Source organism: Stenella coeruleoalba (genome assembly GCF_951394435.1).
Source record: "Stenella coeruleoalba genome assembly, chromosome: 10".
Lineage (NCBI taxonomy): Eukaryota > Metazoa > Chordata > Mammalia > Artiodactyla > Delphinidae > Stenella > Stenella coeruleoalba.
Genome location: NC_137156.1, coordinates 13,517,096 through 13,535,173, shown reverse-complemented (window position 1 = coordinate 13,535,173; position 18,078 = coordinate 13,517,096). Strand labels below are relative to the sequence as shown.

The 18,078-nt window shown below is 41.4% G+C and overlaps 1 protein-coding gene across 8 annotated transcripts in view; it reads right to left on the bottom strand.

Moving 5' to 3' along the window:
• Positions 1–1,111: 1,111 nt before the first annotated feature.
• CAP2 (cyclase associated actin cytoskeleton regulatory protein 2) overlaps positions 1,112–18,078 on the bottom strand; it is a 168,669-nt gene continuing 151,702 nt past the window's right edge. For all 8 annotated transcript variants that reach the window (XM_079935519.1, XM_079935518.1, XM_079935525.1 and 5 more), the window contains 6 exons: positions 13,498–13,678; positions 12,248–12,423; positions 11,140–11,263; positions 10,962–11,044; positions 6,262–6,402; positions 1,112–3,155 (listed from right to left, as the gene is read on the bottom strand). In XM_079935519.1, coding sequence (XP_079791645.1) covers positions 3,045–3,155; positions 6,262–6,402; positions 10,962–11,044; positions 11,140–11,263; positions 12,248–12,423; positions 13,498–13,678 — 816 coding nt within the window. In that variant the 3' untranslated portion in view covers positions 1,112–3,044. The remainder of the gene's footprint in view (positions 3,156–6,261; positions 6,403–10,961; positions 11,045–11,139; positions 11,264–12,247; positions 12,424–13,497; positions 13,679–18,078) is intronic.

Here is an 18,078-nt window from a genome sequence, read left to right as displayed (position 1 = left end):
GAAAGCTGGACAGCTACATGTAAATCAATGAAATTAGAACATTCCCGCACACCATACACAAAAATAAACTCAAAATGGTTTAAAGACCTAAATATAAGACATGACACCATTAAACTCCTAGAAGAAATCATAGGCAAAACATTCTTTGACATAAATTGTAACAATATTTTCTTAGATCAATCTCCCAAGGCAAAAGAAATAAAAGCAAAAATAAACATGTGGAACCTAATCAAACTTAAAAGCTTTTGCACAGCAAAGAAACCATCAACAAACAAAAAGACCTATGGAATGGGAGAAAATATTTGCAAATCATGCAAACTACAAGGAGTTAATATCCAAAATATACAAACAGCTCATACAACTCAATATCAAAAAACCCCCAAACAACCCAATCAAAAAATGGGCAGAAGACCTAAATAGACATTTCTCCAAAGAAGACATACATATGGCCAACAGAGATGTGAAAAAACGCTAAACATTTCTAACTATTAGAGAAATGCAAATCAAAACCACAATGTGGTATCACCTCACACCAGTCAGAATGGCTATCATCAAAAAGTCTACAAACAATAGTGTGGAGAAAAGGGAATCCTCCTACACTGTCGGTGGGAATGTAAATTGATGCAGCCACTAAGGAGAACAGTATGGAGGTTCCTTACAAAACTAAAAATAGAACTATCATATGATCCAGCAATCCCACTCCTGAGTATATAACTGGAAAAAACAAAAACTCTAATTTGTAAAGATACACGCACCCCAATGCTCATAGCAGCACTATTTACAATAGCCAAGACATGGAAACAAACCAAGTGCCCATCAATAGATGACTGGCTTAAGAAGATGTGGTATATATATACAATAGAACACTACTCAGCCATAAAGAAATGCAATATTGCCATTTGCAGCAACATGGATAGACCTAGAGAATATTATGCTTAGTGAAATAAGTCAGAGAAAGACAAATACTATATATCACTTATATGTATACAAATAATAAAAATGAATAAAACTTAAAATAAAAAATAATACAAATGAATCTAGTGATACATGCAAACCACAAACAGATTCACAGACATAGAAAACTTATGGTTACCAAAGGCGAGAGTGCAGGGGAGTGATAAATTAGAAGTATGGGATTAACAGATACAAACTATTATACATAAAACAGATAAGCAACAAGGATTTATTGAATAGCACAGGGAATTATATTCAATATCTTGTAATAACCTAGAATGGAATACAATCTGCAAAAAAATAACTGAATCACTATGCTGTACACCTCAAACTAAACTAATGCAATATTTAAAAAAACTTGATTCTAGACTTTTCTGACAGTTCTTCCAACTGAAAATGGCTTTATCTGATATTTATCTAGAAGAAGCTATTCTTCAGGGAAACTGATGGCATGCTGGGTAAATTCTCTAATTCAACTAGAAAAGCTCAGCTGCATTTTCTAAAGCTGACATACGAGCAAGGAGCAAATCAAAGAGGAAAATATTTTAACACCCTGAATTCATCACAGTATTTAAACAATTAGAATTTTACTTTATTTCAGAATAAGTTTACAGCTGAAAAAAAGGTATTTACTAAAGCCACAACATTCTTCATACGGACAAAAACTTTTCTAGCAAAACTGTGGTACACAAGCATTACTAATTTGAATACTATACGGTTATAGAAGATATTTAAAAAATGGAAATGATGTATTCCAAAGGCTGTACTAGGCACAATATATATGCTTGTATTGGGTCTGCAAGCATTATACTAAAATTCATTACATGTAATCCAAGAAGTTGCAGGTTTTCAGCACTATGTACTAACAAGACAGAAAGGAGTATCAGAGTTACTCTCGCGTTGAAAAAGCATGTACTATCAACACTGCAAAACAGGAGCGGCAAGCCAAGCCAACAAACAATCCCTTAGGCTTTAGAAGTTGTAATATAACTACGGCTTTTTCATTTTCATTTTTGAGACTGGCTAGCGAGTCTGGCAAGTGGAAAAGAAGAAAGTCTATAATAAAACATTAAAGACATCACTTACAAGGCATCTGATATTTCACAGGTTCAAAATTGGAAAATAACAACTGAGCTTGTTCCTAGAGCAACATTGTGAGGTATTATAGAGCAAAAAACACCCTGCTTTTTCCTATCAATCTTTTGGCATAAAAATCTCAGAAAAGTAGGGCTTCCCTGGTGGCGCAGTGGTTGAGAGTCCGCCTGATGATGCACGGGTTCGTGCCCCGGTCTGGGAAGATCCCACATGCTGTGGAGCGGCTGGGCCCGTGAGCCATGGCCGCTGAGCCTGCGTGTCCGGAGCCTGTGCTCTGCAACGGGAGAGGCCACAACAGTGCGAGGCCCGCGTACCGCAAAAAAAAAAAAAAAAAAAAATCTCAGAAAAGTAAAAGTTTTCCAAGTGACATGGCAGAAAAGTATTTAAGATAAATCATTAGAGTTTACTTTTGGTTTCTGGTAACTGCAAAGAATAAAGGTCTTTTCAAGGACCAAGAAACTGGATGTGGTTCTTAGTACGGAACTTATGTTGTTTTAAAAACATGGGTTGAAATATGTATTCAGGCTGACAGTGTATTCATGCTGATAAAGGTGGTAAAAAGAAGAAAACAAAAATCGTACATTTTTTAGAGCATACTACCAAATATATGGAAATTGTCTGAAAGATAAAAATGTACATTTTAGATTCTCAAAGGTTTTATTTATCAACTAGCAATTAAATGTAAGTGTAAAAGTGAGTCATGCAATATTTTTACCTCTTAACTACTGTGATAATGATATGAGGGGAACAGAGTTCTCTTTTTTTTCCTTTAAATGTATAATGCTCACAAGTCATCATGTGGAACTCAAATCACACACAAAGGCAAATCATGAAGAAACGTTAAATATTCCAAAATGCCCACGAAGGCGTGCCAGAAATTATGCTGTTTCTATAGCACAGAATTGTTGGAGGCCAAAGCTAAAGCAGTAGGTGCTACTGCAACTTCTAGGTCTTTAATGCTGCTTTTATTTGTTTGTTTTTTTGATGCGGGGGATTCAGGTCAGGGGGTTCGGGGGTCTCTCAGAAACCATAATTTCTGCAGGTTCAGTGACCAACTTGGATCCATCCCATGCTGTCTTGAACTGTTCAGGAACGGGAAATTCTCTCTGGAAAAAGGCCAGAAGAACAAAGTTATTTAAACCAAGGCTTTGCAAACAGATGGAAGGCTGATTAGTGTCACATGATGGACAAAGACATTTTTATGGAACCCAAACCTGCATCAGGGAGCGATGCATGGTCACGTGTCAGCTCTGTGACTGCCTGCCAGCATCCTCACTGATGCTAGCACTTACTAAGAACCAGGCATTCTGCTAAGCACCAGATATACGTGAACTCAGTTAATCTCTGCAAGAACTTTAAGAGCTAGATATTATTGAGATGCCATCTACAGGAAACAGAGGCCTGAGAGGTCAAGCCTCTGAGCAGCCAAAGATCAAACCTGAGACTTTTTACCCTTGACCCTGCACCAGATTCAAACATGCACTGGGGATCATGCTGAAAGGCAGACTCTGTCTGATTCAGTAGATCTGGGAAAGAGGATGACAATCTCCATTTCCCACAAGTTCCAAGGGGATGCCAAGGCTGCTGGCCCCCAGTCTGAATAAGGGCTTTATCCCGGCATTATGTCTACCCTCTGATGAAATATTAAAATGTGCTGCAAGTTATATATAAACTTGTTACCCTTCATCCTGCTTTCCTACTCTTCCCATTGGGGAATACATGCCCCCCTTCCACACACACCCCTACACACACACACACACACACACACACACACACACACACACACATACAAAGAAAAATGCAGAAGAGTCAAAATAAAATTAGTTTGGGCTCTCTCCTTTTCCTGGAGAGTGATTCCCCAGTCATTGCAGGAGAGGGCAGGAAAGGAAGCTGAGGAGCGGTCCCCTGAGCCCTGGCTTTGTGACATCCCTGGACTTCCTGTACCGCAGTGTGATAAGCTGGTGCCTGTGCTCATCTGTCGGTGAGATGTGATGTTTCACATCTACTGGAATACACACACTAACACGTATCTTCCTAGATGTTGGGTCCAGCTGTTTCTTTTGGAAGAAGCTATTTATTTAACTACTTTAAAGGGAAGGCCCTTTCTGTCATGAGTGGTGAATTCTCCTAGAGTGAAATCTGCAATAGTCTTAAGAGAAAGCAAAGAAGCCACAGTCTGAGAAACCTAGTGTGTGCGCGCGTGCGCGCGCGTGTGTGTGTGTGGCTAACATCCTTTCTGGGGCTCTTCTTGATGAATAAACCAAGCCAGGTGGAGAGTGCTCCAGAGTGGAGGTACCTCTTTGATGGTAACTGCACTACAGCTGTTCCCAGTCTTTCTTGGGAGTGACATGATAGTAATGTGATGACAGACCTTCTCTGGGAGACTGATTCCCTTCAGGATGAATCATCCCCACCATCTACTTCGAGATTACAATGCCCGTGGCAGGACCTCTGTATTGCTCCCTACTACCCCCAGTTAGAAAATGCGTGAAGTGGGCCATGGACTGAAGACACAAGATAATTCACCTATAGAGGGGAGACTACATTTTCAGCATAAAAGCTCAGGTTCTGAGCTATACTCATCCTTTAGGTCAGTGGATCCCAATCTTGGCTCCACACTGGAATCACCCGGGAAGTTTTAACCAATACAGATGTCTGGATACCACATCCAGGGATTCTAGTTTAATTAGTCTGCAGTGCTCGTCCAAACCCCCATTGCTTTTCTTAGCAGTTCCAGCCAGTTTCCATGAAGCTGAGCCTTCTGCTTAAACAGCTGCAAAGGCCAGAAATCATCCTAATTTTTAGCTTTCCTCTTCTGAAGCTGTTCTGTATTGGCTTTAGCTCTTCAGTATTTTTTTTTTAGGTGGAGAGCCCAAGAGGAGATACTTCTCTAGCTCAGGGTTAGGCTGTCCAGATACCTAGTGACTCCAATGCTTGTGGAGTTTTGTTCTTTAGACTTAAACAATGAATTCTGAACTGAAATATGTGGTGTGTGCCTGGGTAGTGCTCACTGGCAGGTGGGGAAAGGAGAACATGGCAGCAATCCAGTTGTCTGCCTAAGGAGATTAACCTGAGTGCTGACTGCAGTGTAGACAGCTGGTGATTGACCCATAGGCTAATGGGGGGGGGGTCCTCTTTCAAAGGTGTGCCTAAGTTACGTTTTCTCCCATCCTTCCCAGTTCACTGCTTCCTTGCACAGCTAGAACCAGAGGGAATGATCTCTGGATTTACTTCTCCACTTTCAAGAAGCAACAACTAGGGACTTCCCTGGAGGTCTAGGCGTTAAGACTTCGCCTTCCAATGCAGGGGGCGTGGGTTTGATTCCTGGTTGGGGAGCTAAGATCCCACATGCCTCTCGGCCAAAAATTCAGAAGGTAAAACAGAAGCACTATTGTAACAAATTCAATAAAGACCTTAAAAAGGGTCCACATCAAAAAAAAAAAAAAAAGCAACAACTAATAGGAAGTAATAACTTGCTTTCAAATGGCAACAGCCAGCAAGTCCATCACACTGCATGATGCAGAAAAGGTATTTATTTATGCTTCCTCTTCAGTGTGTGAGAATATCTGCTTGCTTTTTCTAGAAACTGCTTTGCTGGGGAGAGGAGACAAAGAAAATACATGGTGGCTTAGGCTACCGTTTCTTAGAAGGGTCACTGGATGGACTGATAATATCAGAATCACCTGGGTATATTAAAACTACAGATTCCTGGGCCCCCTCCAAGCCTCCTGAATCTAACCTCTGGGTGTGAAGTTTGGGAGCTGGTATTTTCATCAAGCTTCCCAGCTGATTCTTATGCTGGGTTTGAGAACCACTGACATGAGAATACCTATACAAATAGGTCCACTTATTATTACCTCCTTTCCCTCCTTTTTTCCCCCAAAGTGCTTCTCCCTCTTTTCTGTTTGCCTCCACCACAGCAAAGGAAAATATTTAGTCCTAAATAATATGAACTCAGATGCCTGGTGTACTATTTGATAAGAGCTAGCCCATTAAGGTAGTTATTAGGAAAATGCTGTGAGAATCACAGATCCAGGACCGGGCATAGTCAAGAAACTAACAGGGGAGCAGATAGGTGAAAAGCCACCCTCTGACTTCCTCTCCTGCCTGTGAATTATTCTCCAAAGGAAGGTCAAAGGTTGGGAGGTGATTAATCAGTCTCTAAGAATGTTAATAAGAAAAATTCTTCACAGTCTTTTCAAAGGTACTTACATAATCACCGTCCCGAGGGATAAGTATATTCATCTCAGATGACTTGGCACTCACAATCTCACAGTCTAACGCATCTTCACTGAGGTATATGTGGCAGCCTTCTGTCTTATTAATGGAAATTGTTGGCACTTTCCCCATCACCTGAAATAGAAGGGAAAAAAATCTAGGGCCAAAGCAAATAAACAGAAATTCCAATGTCCCCAAATAAGTACAGTCCACAGGCCTAAACAAGCATTAGGAATGGCTGGGTTAGGGCTGCAGAGGCTGGCTGAATAACAAAGTCTCCAGGGTGAATTAGTACGTGTCATCTGGGGACAGAATGAAAGGACCACACAAGGGGATTCTCAAACCTCAGGGTCTCTTTCCTGACACAAAATAAAGGGACTAATTGGAAAACAGCAGCTAAATGTTCAGAAAAAGTTTCACAACCCCGTTAGTGGATTTGAAACATATATTTGATTTCATGATAAAAGAAACAAGATGCATTTGCTTTCATGTGCTTAAAATTTTAGTTTTGACGAATCTCTAGGAAACTTGGATTAAAACACTCACTAATACTGTCATTTAAGAGTAAATAAATTATTCTGTAATTGAGAAGATTTTTCCTGAATCTAAATAAGAATAAATAAGAAACACTACAATTCTTTTCACATAAGTCCTTTGCTAGATAAAAATCTCACTGGCTGAATGTGAAGCTTAAATGAGATAATGAGTGTCTAGGTATTCTGAAATGTATTCATTTCAGGAGCCCAAACTGGAGACTTGGTTCAGGCTACTCACTGTATAGGTAAATAGTACCATACACAAGAGGAGGTGGTTCTTTGTATTGTTACAAATATCAAGTGCTATAAACATTATGATCAGTTTTAAATTTCTTTTTTAACAGTCAGTTTTCAGATATTCCTGCCCCCCAAATCTCTACAGGCACAGACTATTCCCCCAACGACCATATTACAACTACATAATTTTCCTTCTCGTAATGGTAATTGAAGTGATAACAACATCTCCTCTTTCACCCTGAAGAATAGGCTGGGTTGCAAATTAAAGGAGCAACTCCTGTGATGGTGAAGGTGATGTAAAGAATTCCTTAGGGGAATCTAGCCAGGTCACCACACTTCTCTGTTTTCTCCTCTCCCCACAGAAACTGGACACCAAGTTGGAATTGAGCCCCAGTGCCAAAAGAAAAAAAAAAAAAAAAAAGGCAGAGGTAGTTTAAGGTCAGGTAAGCACAGGGCTTTGCCATAAATAAAATAAAATCTATATGTATATATCAAGAATGTGTCAGCAGTAATGTTTTGGCAATTTCTAGGTTTATTTTATAATGATGAAGAGCATTTCCATAGCGACCAGAACTGTATGAATACCAGGCAAGCAAAGGGAAAGAAGTAAATTGTCAGTGTGTCTTAGGAGATTCATTTATGAGACAGAGTGGGGTCACACGAGGATAGCACATTTAGCACATAAAATGCTAAAATATCGATGTATCTGAAAATCTGAAAAGCAGTAGACTTTTTAAATAGACCTGAGAGGATAAGAATTGTCATTTCCACATCATTTTTAGTCAATATTTCCTTAGAGTAAATTATATACAGTACATGCCTTTTTTCCCTGGTACTCTGTAAACATTTTGAGAACAGAGATTGTTCCTTATCAGGAGAACCGGACTAAAAAGTAGCTCCCCTGTTGAGTGACAGGTGCTATGTGACCTTGCCCAGGCCAATGCTCTAGCATTTAATACATGTACCTGTATTCTTTGTTTTTCTTAAATTTATTTCTCTATACGTTTAAAAAAATTTCCACATAATATCTTAGTCTCCTCTCTCCCATAATTTGTACTATTTTTCTAGGATAGTTTGCAAAAAAACAGAATTACTGAAGTAAATCATATGAACTTTCCTCTGTGCGCTTTTCCTCCTTTCAATCTTTTTAACAGCATTATTGAAGTAAAATGTGAAAACATAAAATTCACCTGCTTTAAGTGTACAATTTAATGATATTTAGTGAATTTGTGCAACCATCACTTCAATTCAGTTTTAGAATATTTCCGTCATCCCCCAAATACCCCTCATGCCCATTTATAGCCAATCTCCGTCCTCATCCCCAGGCAGCCTGCACTAATCTGCGTTCTGTCTTTATTGTGTCCAGGCCCTTTTAAAATAGTTTATTAAATGTTTTAAATAGGTAATGACATTCGCTTGGTTTGAACATCCAGAAGGTTGAAGTGTTCAGTAAAATGTCTCTCCCTTGTTTCTGAACCACGCTGCCAAGTTTCTATCCCTCTTGGACAGATAACCATGATTTATCCTTCCAGATTATTTTAAGGCCCATAGCCTTAAAAATGTATATTTCAAACATAGAAGCATACAAAGAATAATATAACAACGATGTAAATACATATATGCCTGTTAAACAGCTTTATCAGAGTTTAACGTTTTGGCTCGTTTGCCTTTTTTTTAGGACTATCATCTTACAATATAGTTGAAGCCCCCTCTCTTCCATCCCCCATCTCACTGTCCTCCTTCCTTCCCTCCACAGATGTAACTACTCTTCTGAATTTTGTATTTACAATTCACAGCAGGTTTGTCTCTTGCGTAAGGTGAACTTGAGCCCTCATGAGTATATTTAAAATGTGCATATTGTTTTGCATGTTTTTGATCTTTATATAAAGGGACACATTACACAGTGCCTATTGTTCTATAATCTGCCTTTGTCACTCAAGGCTGCTTCTGAGATTTTCCTATTTTTATACATGTAAGTGTAGTTCATTCATTTATTTAACCACTGTACAGTATTCTATTAGGTGGATTTATTTATTCATTTACCAGCTGGTGGACATTTAAATTGTTTTTGCTTTTATTGCCATTATGGATAATACTGCAATAAACACTTATCCATGTCTCATCAACATTTGTACTAGAGCTTCTTTAGTGCACACACCTAAGAGTGAAATTGCTTGGTTACAGGCTATGACTGCCTTTGACTTTATTAGATGGTGCCAATTTGCTCTGCACAGTGAGTGTAATAGTTTACTCTCCCAACACTGATGTATCAGGGTTCTAATAACAACGCTTGTACCATGAGACTTTTTAATATACAGGCAGTCCTCAAGTTGCACAGTTCGGATATGCATGCGTTTCAGCTAACATGCCCCTTGCAAAGTAAGGACAGCCTGAATTCAAAACTGTTGAGTGTAAGAGGATATAGCTAATTAATCTGCATTTCTTCTTCTATTAGGCAGGTTGTGCATATGTTCATATATTTATCAAATACTTCACTTTTTCTTCTCTGAATTGCCCTGATATTCTTTGTCCATTTTTCTACTGAGTTGTTAGTCTTCCTCTTGATTTGTGTTAAGTTCTTTTTTTTTTTTTTTTTTTTTTGCAGTATGTGGGCCTCTCACTGTTGTGGCCTCTCCCGTTGCGGAGCACAGGCTCCGGACGCGCAGGCTCAGCGGCCATGGCTCACGGGCCCAGCCGCTCTGCAGCATGTGGGATCTTCCCGGACCGGGGGACGAACCCGTGTCCCCTGCATCGGCAGGCGGACTCCCAACCACTGCGCCACCAGGGAAGCCCTGTGTTAAGTTCTTTATAAATTCTGGTTATAAATCCTTTTTGATTATCTGCATTGCAAGTATCTTTCTTCAATCCATGCCCCATCTTTCAGCTTTGTATGTGATGTCTTCTGTTGAACACATAAATTTTAACGTGGTTAGATTCACCTGTCCTTTTCTTTACAGTTTGTGCTTTTTGACCCTAATTGCTTTTCTACTGATTTTCTTTTGTATTTTATTCTCAAAGTTTAAAAGTATTTCTTTTTATAATTAGGACTTTACTTTTAAATATGGTATGAGGTAGAGATTAGATATTTTTTTCCCACATGGAGGGTCCTAAAATACATCTCCATGTATGTGCCAACTATTGAATGTACTACTCTAGTTAAAAGGGGCAGTGGTGAAAAGCCTAGTAAAACCAAAGAGAACAATCTATACAACTAGCAGCCAGTTTTAACAAACATTATCAGGAAACATCAGATAATAAGGGGTGATTAACAATATGAAAACAGTGTAATCAAAGATAGTAGTTATAGCTGGCCAAAGTAAGAAGTCATTTAGCTTTTGGCATGTTATAAAATCCCATTTGGCTAAATAAATATTGCTAAAGCAGTGCAGATTTTCTTCTGTTTTGCAGACTCAATTGCAATCCTGCTTTCCAAGTTGTTTTTCTGATAATCTCATTGACTCTTCAGAAAAACTTTACCCAGACCCAATTTTTCCTGAGGGAAATAAATTCTCTTCAGCATGGTACTATTGTGCTAGGAGAACCTCTTAATATTTCGGTTCACTCATTAGTTGATTTATTCCAATCACCCACTCATCAAACATTTATTGGACACCTACTATGTTCAGGTACTGTGCAAATTTCTGGAACTGTAAAGATTAACTGGCTGTTCTTGAAATAGAAATGGTAAACTAGTAATTGCTGTGCAAGATAGGATGTGTTATAAGAGGTTGAAAAGGGGGAATTAACACTGTCCAAAAAGTAAGAGAGGGCTTCAGAGAGGAGGTAAAGACAGAGCTGTGTCTAGAGGGAAAGAGAATAAGAGTTTTACAGGTGGACATGGAGGGCCCCTTGTAAGCAGAGGGGACGTCTAGGCAAAGCCATAGGTAGTGGGGGCCAGGAATGGCTGAAAGGGTCAGTTACCTGCATCTGAATGTCCTTGGAGTTGATCACTTCCACAATGCCCACCACATTGTCAAACACAAGGCCAAACTTCTTACAGCTGTCTAGGGAAAAAAAAAAAACAATCTGCTAAATTCATTCAGCATATTTATACAAAGCAGCTTATCATAGTAGGTACAGACCCATAATTCTGCCCTACCAATTGTAATGGAATTTATTTTCCCTTTTATCTGTAGAGTAGACTTGCTGCATTTGAAAATGTAAGCCACCTGTCTCAGTTCAGTCTCTGAAATCACAAGGTCATTCCTGTCCTCTTGGTATTCCTAAAATTAAAACATATGCAAATATTAAATATAAGGATGCATAAATCAAGTCCACCGCATGCTGAAATTACTGTGGAGCATTCACCAGTTACAGCTTCTCAATATGTTCTTCCTTTAGGAACCATTTTCTTAACAGACCAAACCGCAGGTCTGACTTTGTCACTGTAATGTTGGGAATGAGAGGAACGGCTGCTTGGAAGGGGGGTCGGTGTCAATTTGTGAAACGTTAGGCATCAGGCACGCTGGCTAGTGGGCGGGGGCTGCAGCAGGGATGTGAGGGCTTTGGGTTGAGTCTGGCCGCTGAGTCTGGACTTGATGCTGCAGCACTATCTGCAAGTAGGAGTTGGACAAATAAACCAGCAAAGGTCACAACAGTGGTCTAAGTCCCAGTGTACTTTCAGACCATGACAACCTTTCTGGGGACTTTGTTCCTCCATCTTTAGGGAAGGCCCCTGAACTGGCAGGGGGCACCAGCTTCCATCCACATTCAAAGTGTCTTTGTCCTGCTCAGACAACTGTGAAAGTGGTGGGTGACGCAGTAGGTTTTATCAGCACCTCGGCCAGTGGAATAGGATGAAACATCCTACAGTAGATCAGAATGGGGCACAGATTAAAAGTTTCCAGAAAGAGGAGTCAAATTCATAGAGACGGAAAGTAGAAAGGTGGTTGCCAGGTGGTGACGTGAGGGGGAATGGGGAATTATTGTTTAAGCGGTGCAGTTTCAGTTTTACCAGATGGAAAGAGTTCTGTGGATGGATGGTGGGGATGGGTGCAGGACAGTGTGAACGTACTTAATGCCACTGAGCTGTGCACTTAAATGTTAAGATGGTACATTTTGTGTTACGTGTACTTTACCACAATTTTAAAAGTAATTTTTAAAAAGTTGAAGAAAAAATGGGAAATCCTTAAGACCCTGGCAAACAGTTTAGCCATTGTTTCTTTCATCGGAGTATGTCCTAAATAAAGTTAAAGGGCTTCACTCACCACTCTCCATTTCTTCCCTTCCAACTCTAACACAGGAGCATGTTTCTTAGGAGGATGAGACTGGGGAGACTTGGGGCCTGGAGTGTGGCTTTTGGTAGGAGATGGAGTTTGTCCTCCGTTAGCCCGGAGGCTGGGATTCTTGTATGTCTTCTGGTCATCAGTAACATGCCGGAGCCCTGGGAAGGTAACACATAGACACATTTCCTACATTTTATGCAAAGGGAAATGTCCCTAACTTCTTGTATCAACATGATGTAAACAGCACAGGTAATGCTATTTTCATAACAGTTGAGTGTTTTCTCAAGGGCAGTATGCAGAGGCTGAGACCTATGTAAGTTTAGAGCTAATAGAAGCCCTGTAAGTATTTTTTAATTTGAGGAACCTCTAACCACATGGGCTCTACCACATGGGCTGCAGGACTTTAGTTCCCTGACCAGGGATTGAACCATTGCCCCCTGCAGTGGAAGCTTGGAGTCCTAACCACTGGACTGTCAGGAAATTCCCCTTGAGGAACCTCTTCTTGAAGGAGATAAGCTAATAGATAAAAATTATGCAAAATGCAAACCCCCTCGCCAGAAAGGATTCCATGATTTACTTCTGTCATAGCTAAATCATTTCCTAGATACAGTCTAAAAAGTTAGAGCATTTCAGTAAGCATAGGTCAGAGTATGGAATCGACTTAAGGGTTATGAGTCCATTCCCTTCCTTTGCGGATGAGGGGATAATGCAGCCAGTTGCAGCCACAGAAATAGTTTTGGTTCTTAGCTCCCAGCACAGCACACGAGAACACTTATACCATAATTCCTATTACCCATGCAAAGCAAAAATACATCTGCATAAAGTTTTTGGCAACATGAATTTATTAAGTATATGATTAAAAATATTAACCATTCACAAAGGTAGTTCAATGATATAATTCTTTGACAAGCCCATACACCTCTGAGGACAGAGGTTCTATCATCTGTCATTTTTGTTTCACTTGATCTTGATGCCTGGATTGTAGCTGGTGCTGAAGCATCCAGGGCTGAAGTGGTGACACAGTGCGGTGGTCCATTTAGAACCTAGGATCTCTGAGTTCTTCTTTCTGATCCACCCAACAGTCCACTGAGCCCATCTACCTTGAGATGAAGAACACACGGCTCTCCATGTAGTAGGGACTGGGATGGAATGATGTATCCATCACTGCGGGCTCTGAGGAATCTGTGTGCCTGAAGCCAGAGGGAGACAGCCTCAAGGTCTGGTTTTCTCACCTTTTGTAATTGCTTCCCCTTGGTTAAGTTGTGCAAATAAAGCTGAGCGTGAAGGAGAAGACTCCTCTCTTCTGCCCTCACTATCAAAGGGTGGAGGTGGCCCTGGAGGAGGTGGAGGTGGAGGAAGGCCAGGCCCAACGGAGAGGACAGACAACGCTGATGCGGTTGATGCTACTGGACCCTGTGGGAGAGAGAAGACGGAAAGCACTCTATTGAGATGATATCCTTGCTGAGAGCTGGGATTCTGCCAACATCACTTAGAACCTGTTGTCAATGAGGGAGTGGGGTTCGAGATTCACAAAGGGCACCCAGGGGTATACCTGTGCATCATGGGTCTGTTTGGGAAGACCTGGGACCAAGTGGGGGTTTGCCTTGGGAACACGGAGCATCACGTAGCTGTACAGCCCTGTCAGTAGAAACTGCACGTGCCAGATTCACACTGCCAACTCAGAGGCAAACAAAGCCATATTCACAGGTTCATGTCCAAAGCTCAGGATATGAATGAAACTGGGCTTTGGCCAATTGATAATCATAAGAAAAAAGTGGTCCAACTAGTAAGAGGATTCTTTTGGGGACACTGGGAATTACAACCACCAATGAGAGAGAGAGAGAGAGAGGAAAAATATTCAGTGGTTAGCTTTATGAGCAGCTAAAGAAAGAGATACTGAAACTCTTTCTCTGCAACTCATTTTTCAAGTATGCATGCCTCAAACCGAACCCCAAGTGAGGACCACATGTGACCTGGATGCCTGTCAAACATGAAGGTGATCAGGGTCCAGGATGCTTCTGATGGTTTGGTTCATCTAATGCTGACTGTTAGTAAACCAGAGAAAATTGTATTTTGCCTGAGCAAGACCTATGCTTATTCTCTTCTCTGCTATGTGAAGTGCAATCTTTGTTTTCTATATGAAGTTCTAACAAATTCAAATGTCAGTAAAAGGTGATAGACAATAGAGGGATTTGTTTCAATGTTTTGAGAGGACCCCACAGACGAAGCTGTCACAGAGCTTAAAACTAGTAAGATAGAAGCACACGTATACAATAACCTTGTGTTATGTACCATTTTACTTTTAAACCCTGAAGTAGAACTGTATGACTATGACAAAGAATGAGAAGTTAATTCAAGTAAAAAAACGGAAACTATAAAAATTGAGAGTGATGAAAATGTGCCTGAGGCTTATATATTTTCAGTACGAAATACGATATGTAAAACATCACATGAGTGCTAAATATTAACAAAGACAGCAGATCCTTATTTTTGTAAACAACACAGTATTACAAAGTGTCAATATCAGGAAGTTTTAATCTGTGGCAGTTTTCCGCTGAAAATAAAAAATCCACACTATTTTCAAAGTACTTATACAATCCCTATTTAGTGTAGAATTATCCTGAAAATAAAAGGTTCTTCTCTTACTGAGAATGCACATCTTAAAAACTGAGTAGGGGGCTTCCCTGGTGGCACAGCGGTTGAGAGTCTGCCTGCCGATGCAGGGGACACGGGTTCGTGCCCCGTTCCGGGAAGATCCCACATGCCGCGGAGCGGCTGGGCCCGTGAGCCATGGCCGCTGAGCCTGCGCGTCCGGAGCCTGTTGCTCCACAACGGGAGAGGCCACAACAGTGAGAGGCCCGCGTACCGCAAAAACAAAAAAAAAAAACTGAGTAGGCTGGAGGTCTCATCTCCTGAACTGATAATTTGTGATAGTTTTTTTTGTTTATAAGGAAAAACAGCCTGACTCCATCAGGATTCTTGGGTCAAGTAGAAAATGACTGCACAGTTCTTGAGACTGACTACTTTTTTTTTTTTTTTTTAGCATTTTAATTATTTCCTATTATGTTACTGGGGTGAAATTTGAACATTTGCTCTGAATCATAAAGTGTAAAATATAAGCTTTGCACATCAAACAATATTCCAGTTCCAGACACTCAGAGCCACGACATATTACTTTTACTCACAAGCACATAATAACTCAAATAGTCAGCGAAGGGCCAGGCTCCTCTTCCACATGCGAAACACTGCAGCTTTAAAGCTCTCCTATTTTGTGGAAAGGGGAGACACCACCGGCTTCTAAATCTTAGAATGACTTAGATGGTACCCCAGCTCTCAGCATTCATTCTTTCATGGCTCTCTCCAAGAGCCATTAAAGGACACTGAAACCAATAAGCCACATATTCAGCTTCTTGGAACTCTGATACATTCAGATGGCTGACCCAGGAACACCAAACAAAGGATTTTACTGCAACAAGTGTTGACTCTAAAAGCCAAAAAAAAAAGAGGAGAACTCAGGACCAGCTGAAACTCTGCCACTGGCTTATCCGTTGTGCGTTGGCTCATTCCTGCATCGGCCCCAGTGAGAACACACACCTGGGCTCTAGTTTCCAGGGTGACTTGACAAGCAGTGCCCAGGGGCTTTATCGTACAAGTGTCCTCGAGAGCAAACTCAGAGAGTCCCTTACCAGGCGCTCATGGGCTGCCCCTCGTGATGAACTTATCTTCGCCTCCTCTTCTCCTCCTGCAGGCAGGTGGGACCAGGGCTTTCTGCGTTCTCACGTGTCTGGCATGAGCAGCAGCCGCACGGATTGGAATCACAGCCCGACGCTGTCTTCACGCACCCCGGTGAAAGAGGGGAGACCGGCAGGGAAGGGAAGGGAGCCAGGAATTCTGGAAAAGCTCGTCCATGCCAGGCTCTGGTTGTTTCCACTCATCTAACACATATTTAATGCTCAGTGTAGGACAGGCTCTATGCCAAGGGGTTCCCAAAGTTGTCTGAACATCAGAATCATCTGGGGATCTGTTAGAAGTTGCCAAGCCTAGGCCACGCGGCAGGAACACTCTGGGGAGGCAGCACACGGGCATTTTCTGAAGCTCCCTACAGGTGACTCCAACGTGCGCACAAGTCTGGGAACAACCACGGCATGCTTTGTGCTGAGATTCGTCTTAGTCGTCACAACCACATCACTAGGAGTGAAATCCCCCTCTCACAGAAAATAAAGCAGGAAGTCAGAAAGTATGACCCGATATTAAATGGCCAGTAAATGGCAGGGACATAATTCAAGCACATATCTGCTTGATTCTAAAGTCTTCTTCAGGGAAATCCTTTATGCTGTATTCAGACGTAAAAAAAAAAAAAAAAAAAAAGCCACTAGTCAAATTAACCAGAGGTGTGGGCGACCCTACACATATGTCGTGTTGCTCTTGGGCCTCTGTCTTAAATATACGTGAAGTGTTGGGAGGCAGTGTAATAATTTAATTTTTATCTCCACTACTCCTTGCTCCCTCCCTCTAATGCCTTAGCAGCTGACTGGGCTCCTATGGCCAACTCTGGAGCCAGGCTTGATCCCATGGGGATATAAGTCTCGAGTACTGACACTGGCGTCTCAGCATCAAGTCACCCTGGACGCTAGTTTGTTCTGACTGTGCCTGCGTTCTAGCAACTGGACTCTTGCCTTATTCACTTTTCCTGAGTACCCACGGGCGCCAGTAATGGGGTACTTGCACCCAAATCTCAGTTTCCTGCCTAGTGTCTAAGTTGTTCTGGGATGGGGACCTGCCCCCCCCCCCCACGCCCTGGGGACTGGAGATTTAAGGGCATTGCCTCTGGGTGTGATTTATTCTTAGATAAAATCTCATGGCAGAGGTAATGCACCAGGTTGTCTAGACTGAATGAGAAGTAGTGGGTCAGATCAAGCCTACAACCTCGGTTGCCTGTTGAGGGATCTGCTGCTTCTTGTTCTCAATGGGATATGGGCCTTGTGGGAAGACTAGCTAAGAGGGGAAAGGAGCACTGGCAGGGGGGCAGATCTGGCCCAGCTCACACTGTGAGTCAAGGCCGTGCAGGGATACAGATGGAAACTTCCAGTGGGCAACTCCGTCTCTGAGCCTGCACCAGGAACCTGAGAGGGTCCTGGGAGACTCACAGGGGATAACCTTTAATTAGGTTGCAGACTGCATTCATTTCCTGGAATAGAGGCTATGGGGTCAGATTTACACATACAGAATAAGGGACATTTAATAAAAGATGCCGTTCTCTTGCAAATTATCTGAGTATTTCCGGTCCTTCTAAAAAAAACCCTTAATAAAACAATCTTCTATGGTGTGTTTTACCCTAACACAATTTTACTTCTAGAGTGTAGAATTACACTTCTAGAAACTCAGGGCCTACAGAATTATGATATCCTGTGACTTGCACAAGGTCACACAGACTGGAAAGTAAAGGTGAGGTGAGGGCCGAAATGAAGGAAGTCGAAGGGGGAAAGGCTTAACCTGAGTGAAGGAGCAGCGACCCCCACACAGCTGCTTTTTAAAGATGCTACCTTATCCTGACGAAATGAGTCTGAAGTATCTTAGACCCCAAACTGGAAACAACTGAAAAACACATTTTATTAAAGCCATTGTAACAATGGTTTCCAACTGGAAAAAAAAAAAAGCCATTTATGATTTTAAGTGGCCACATTTAGGGTGCAGGCGTTCACTTATGTTGTAAGAACACAGCACAAAACCTAACAATGCTGCTTCTGAAAGCTCTATTAAGATTAATTTTGAGAGCAGATGTTTATTTACTTTTTTTTTTTTTGGAGTCGGGG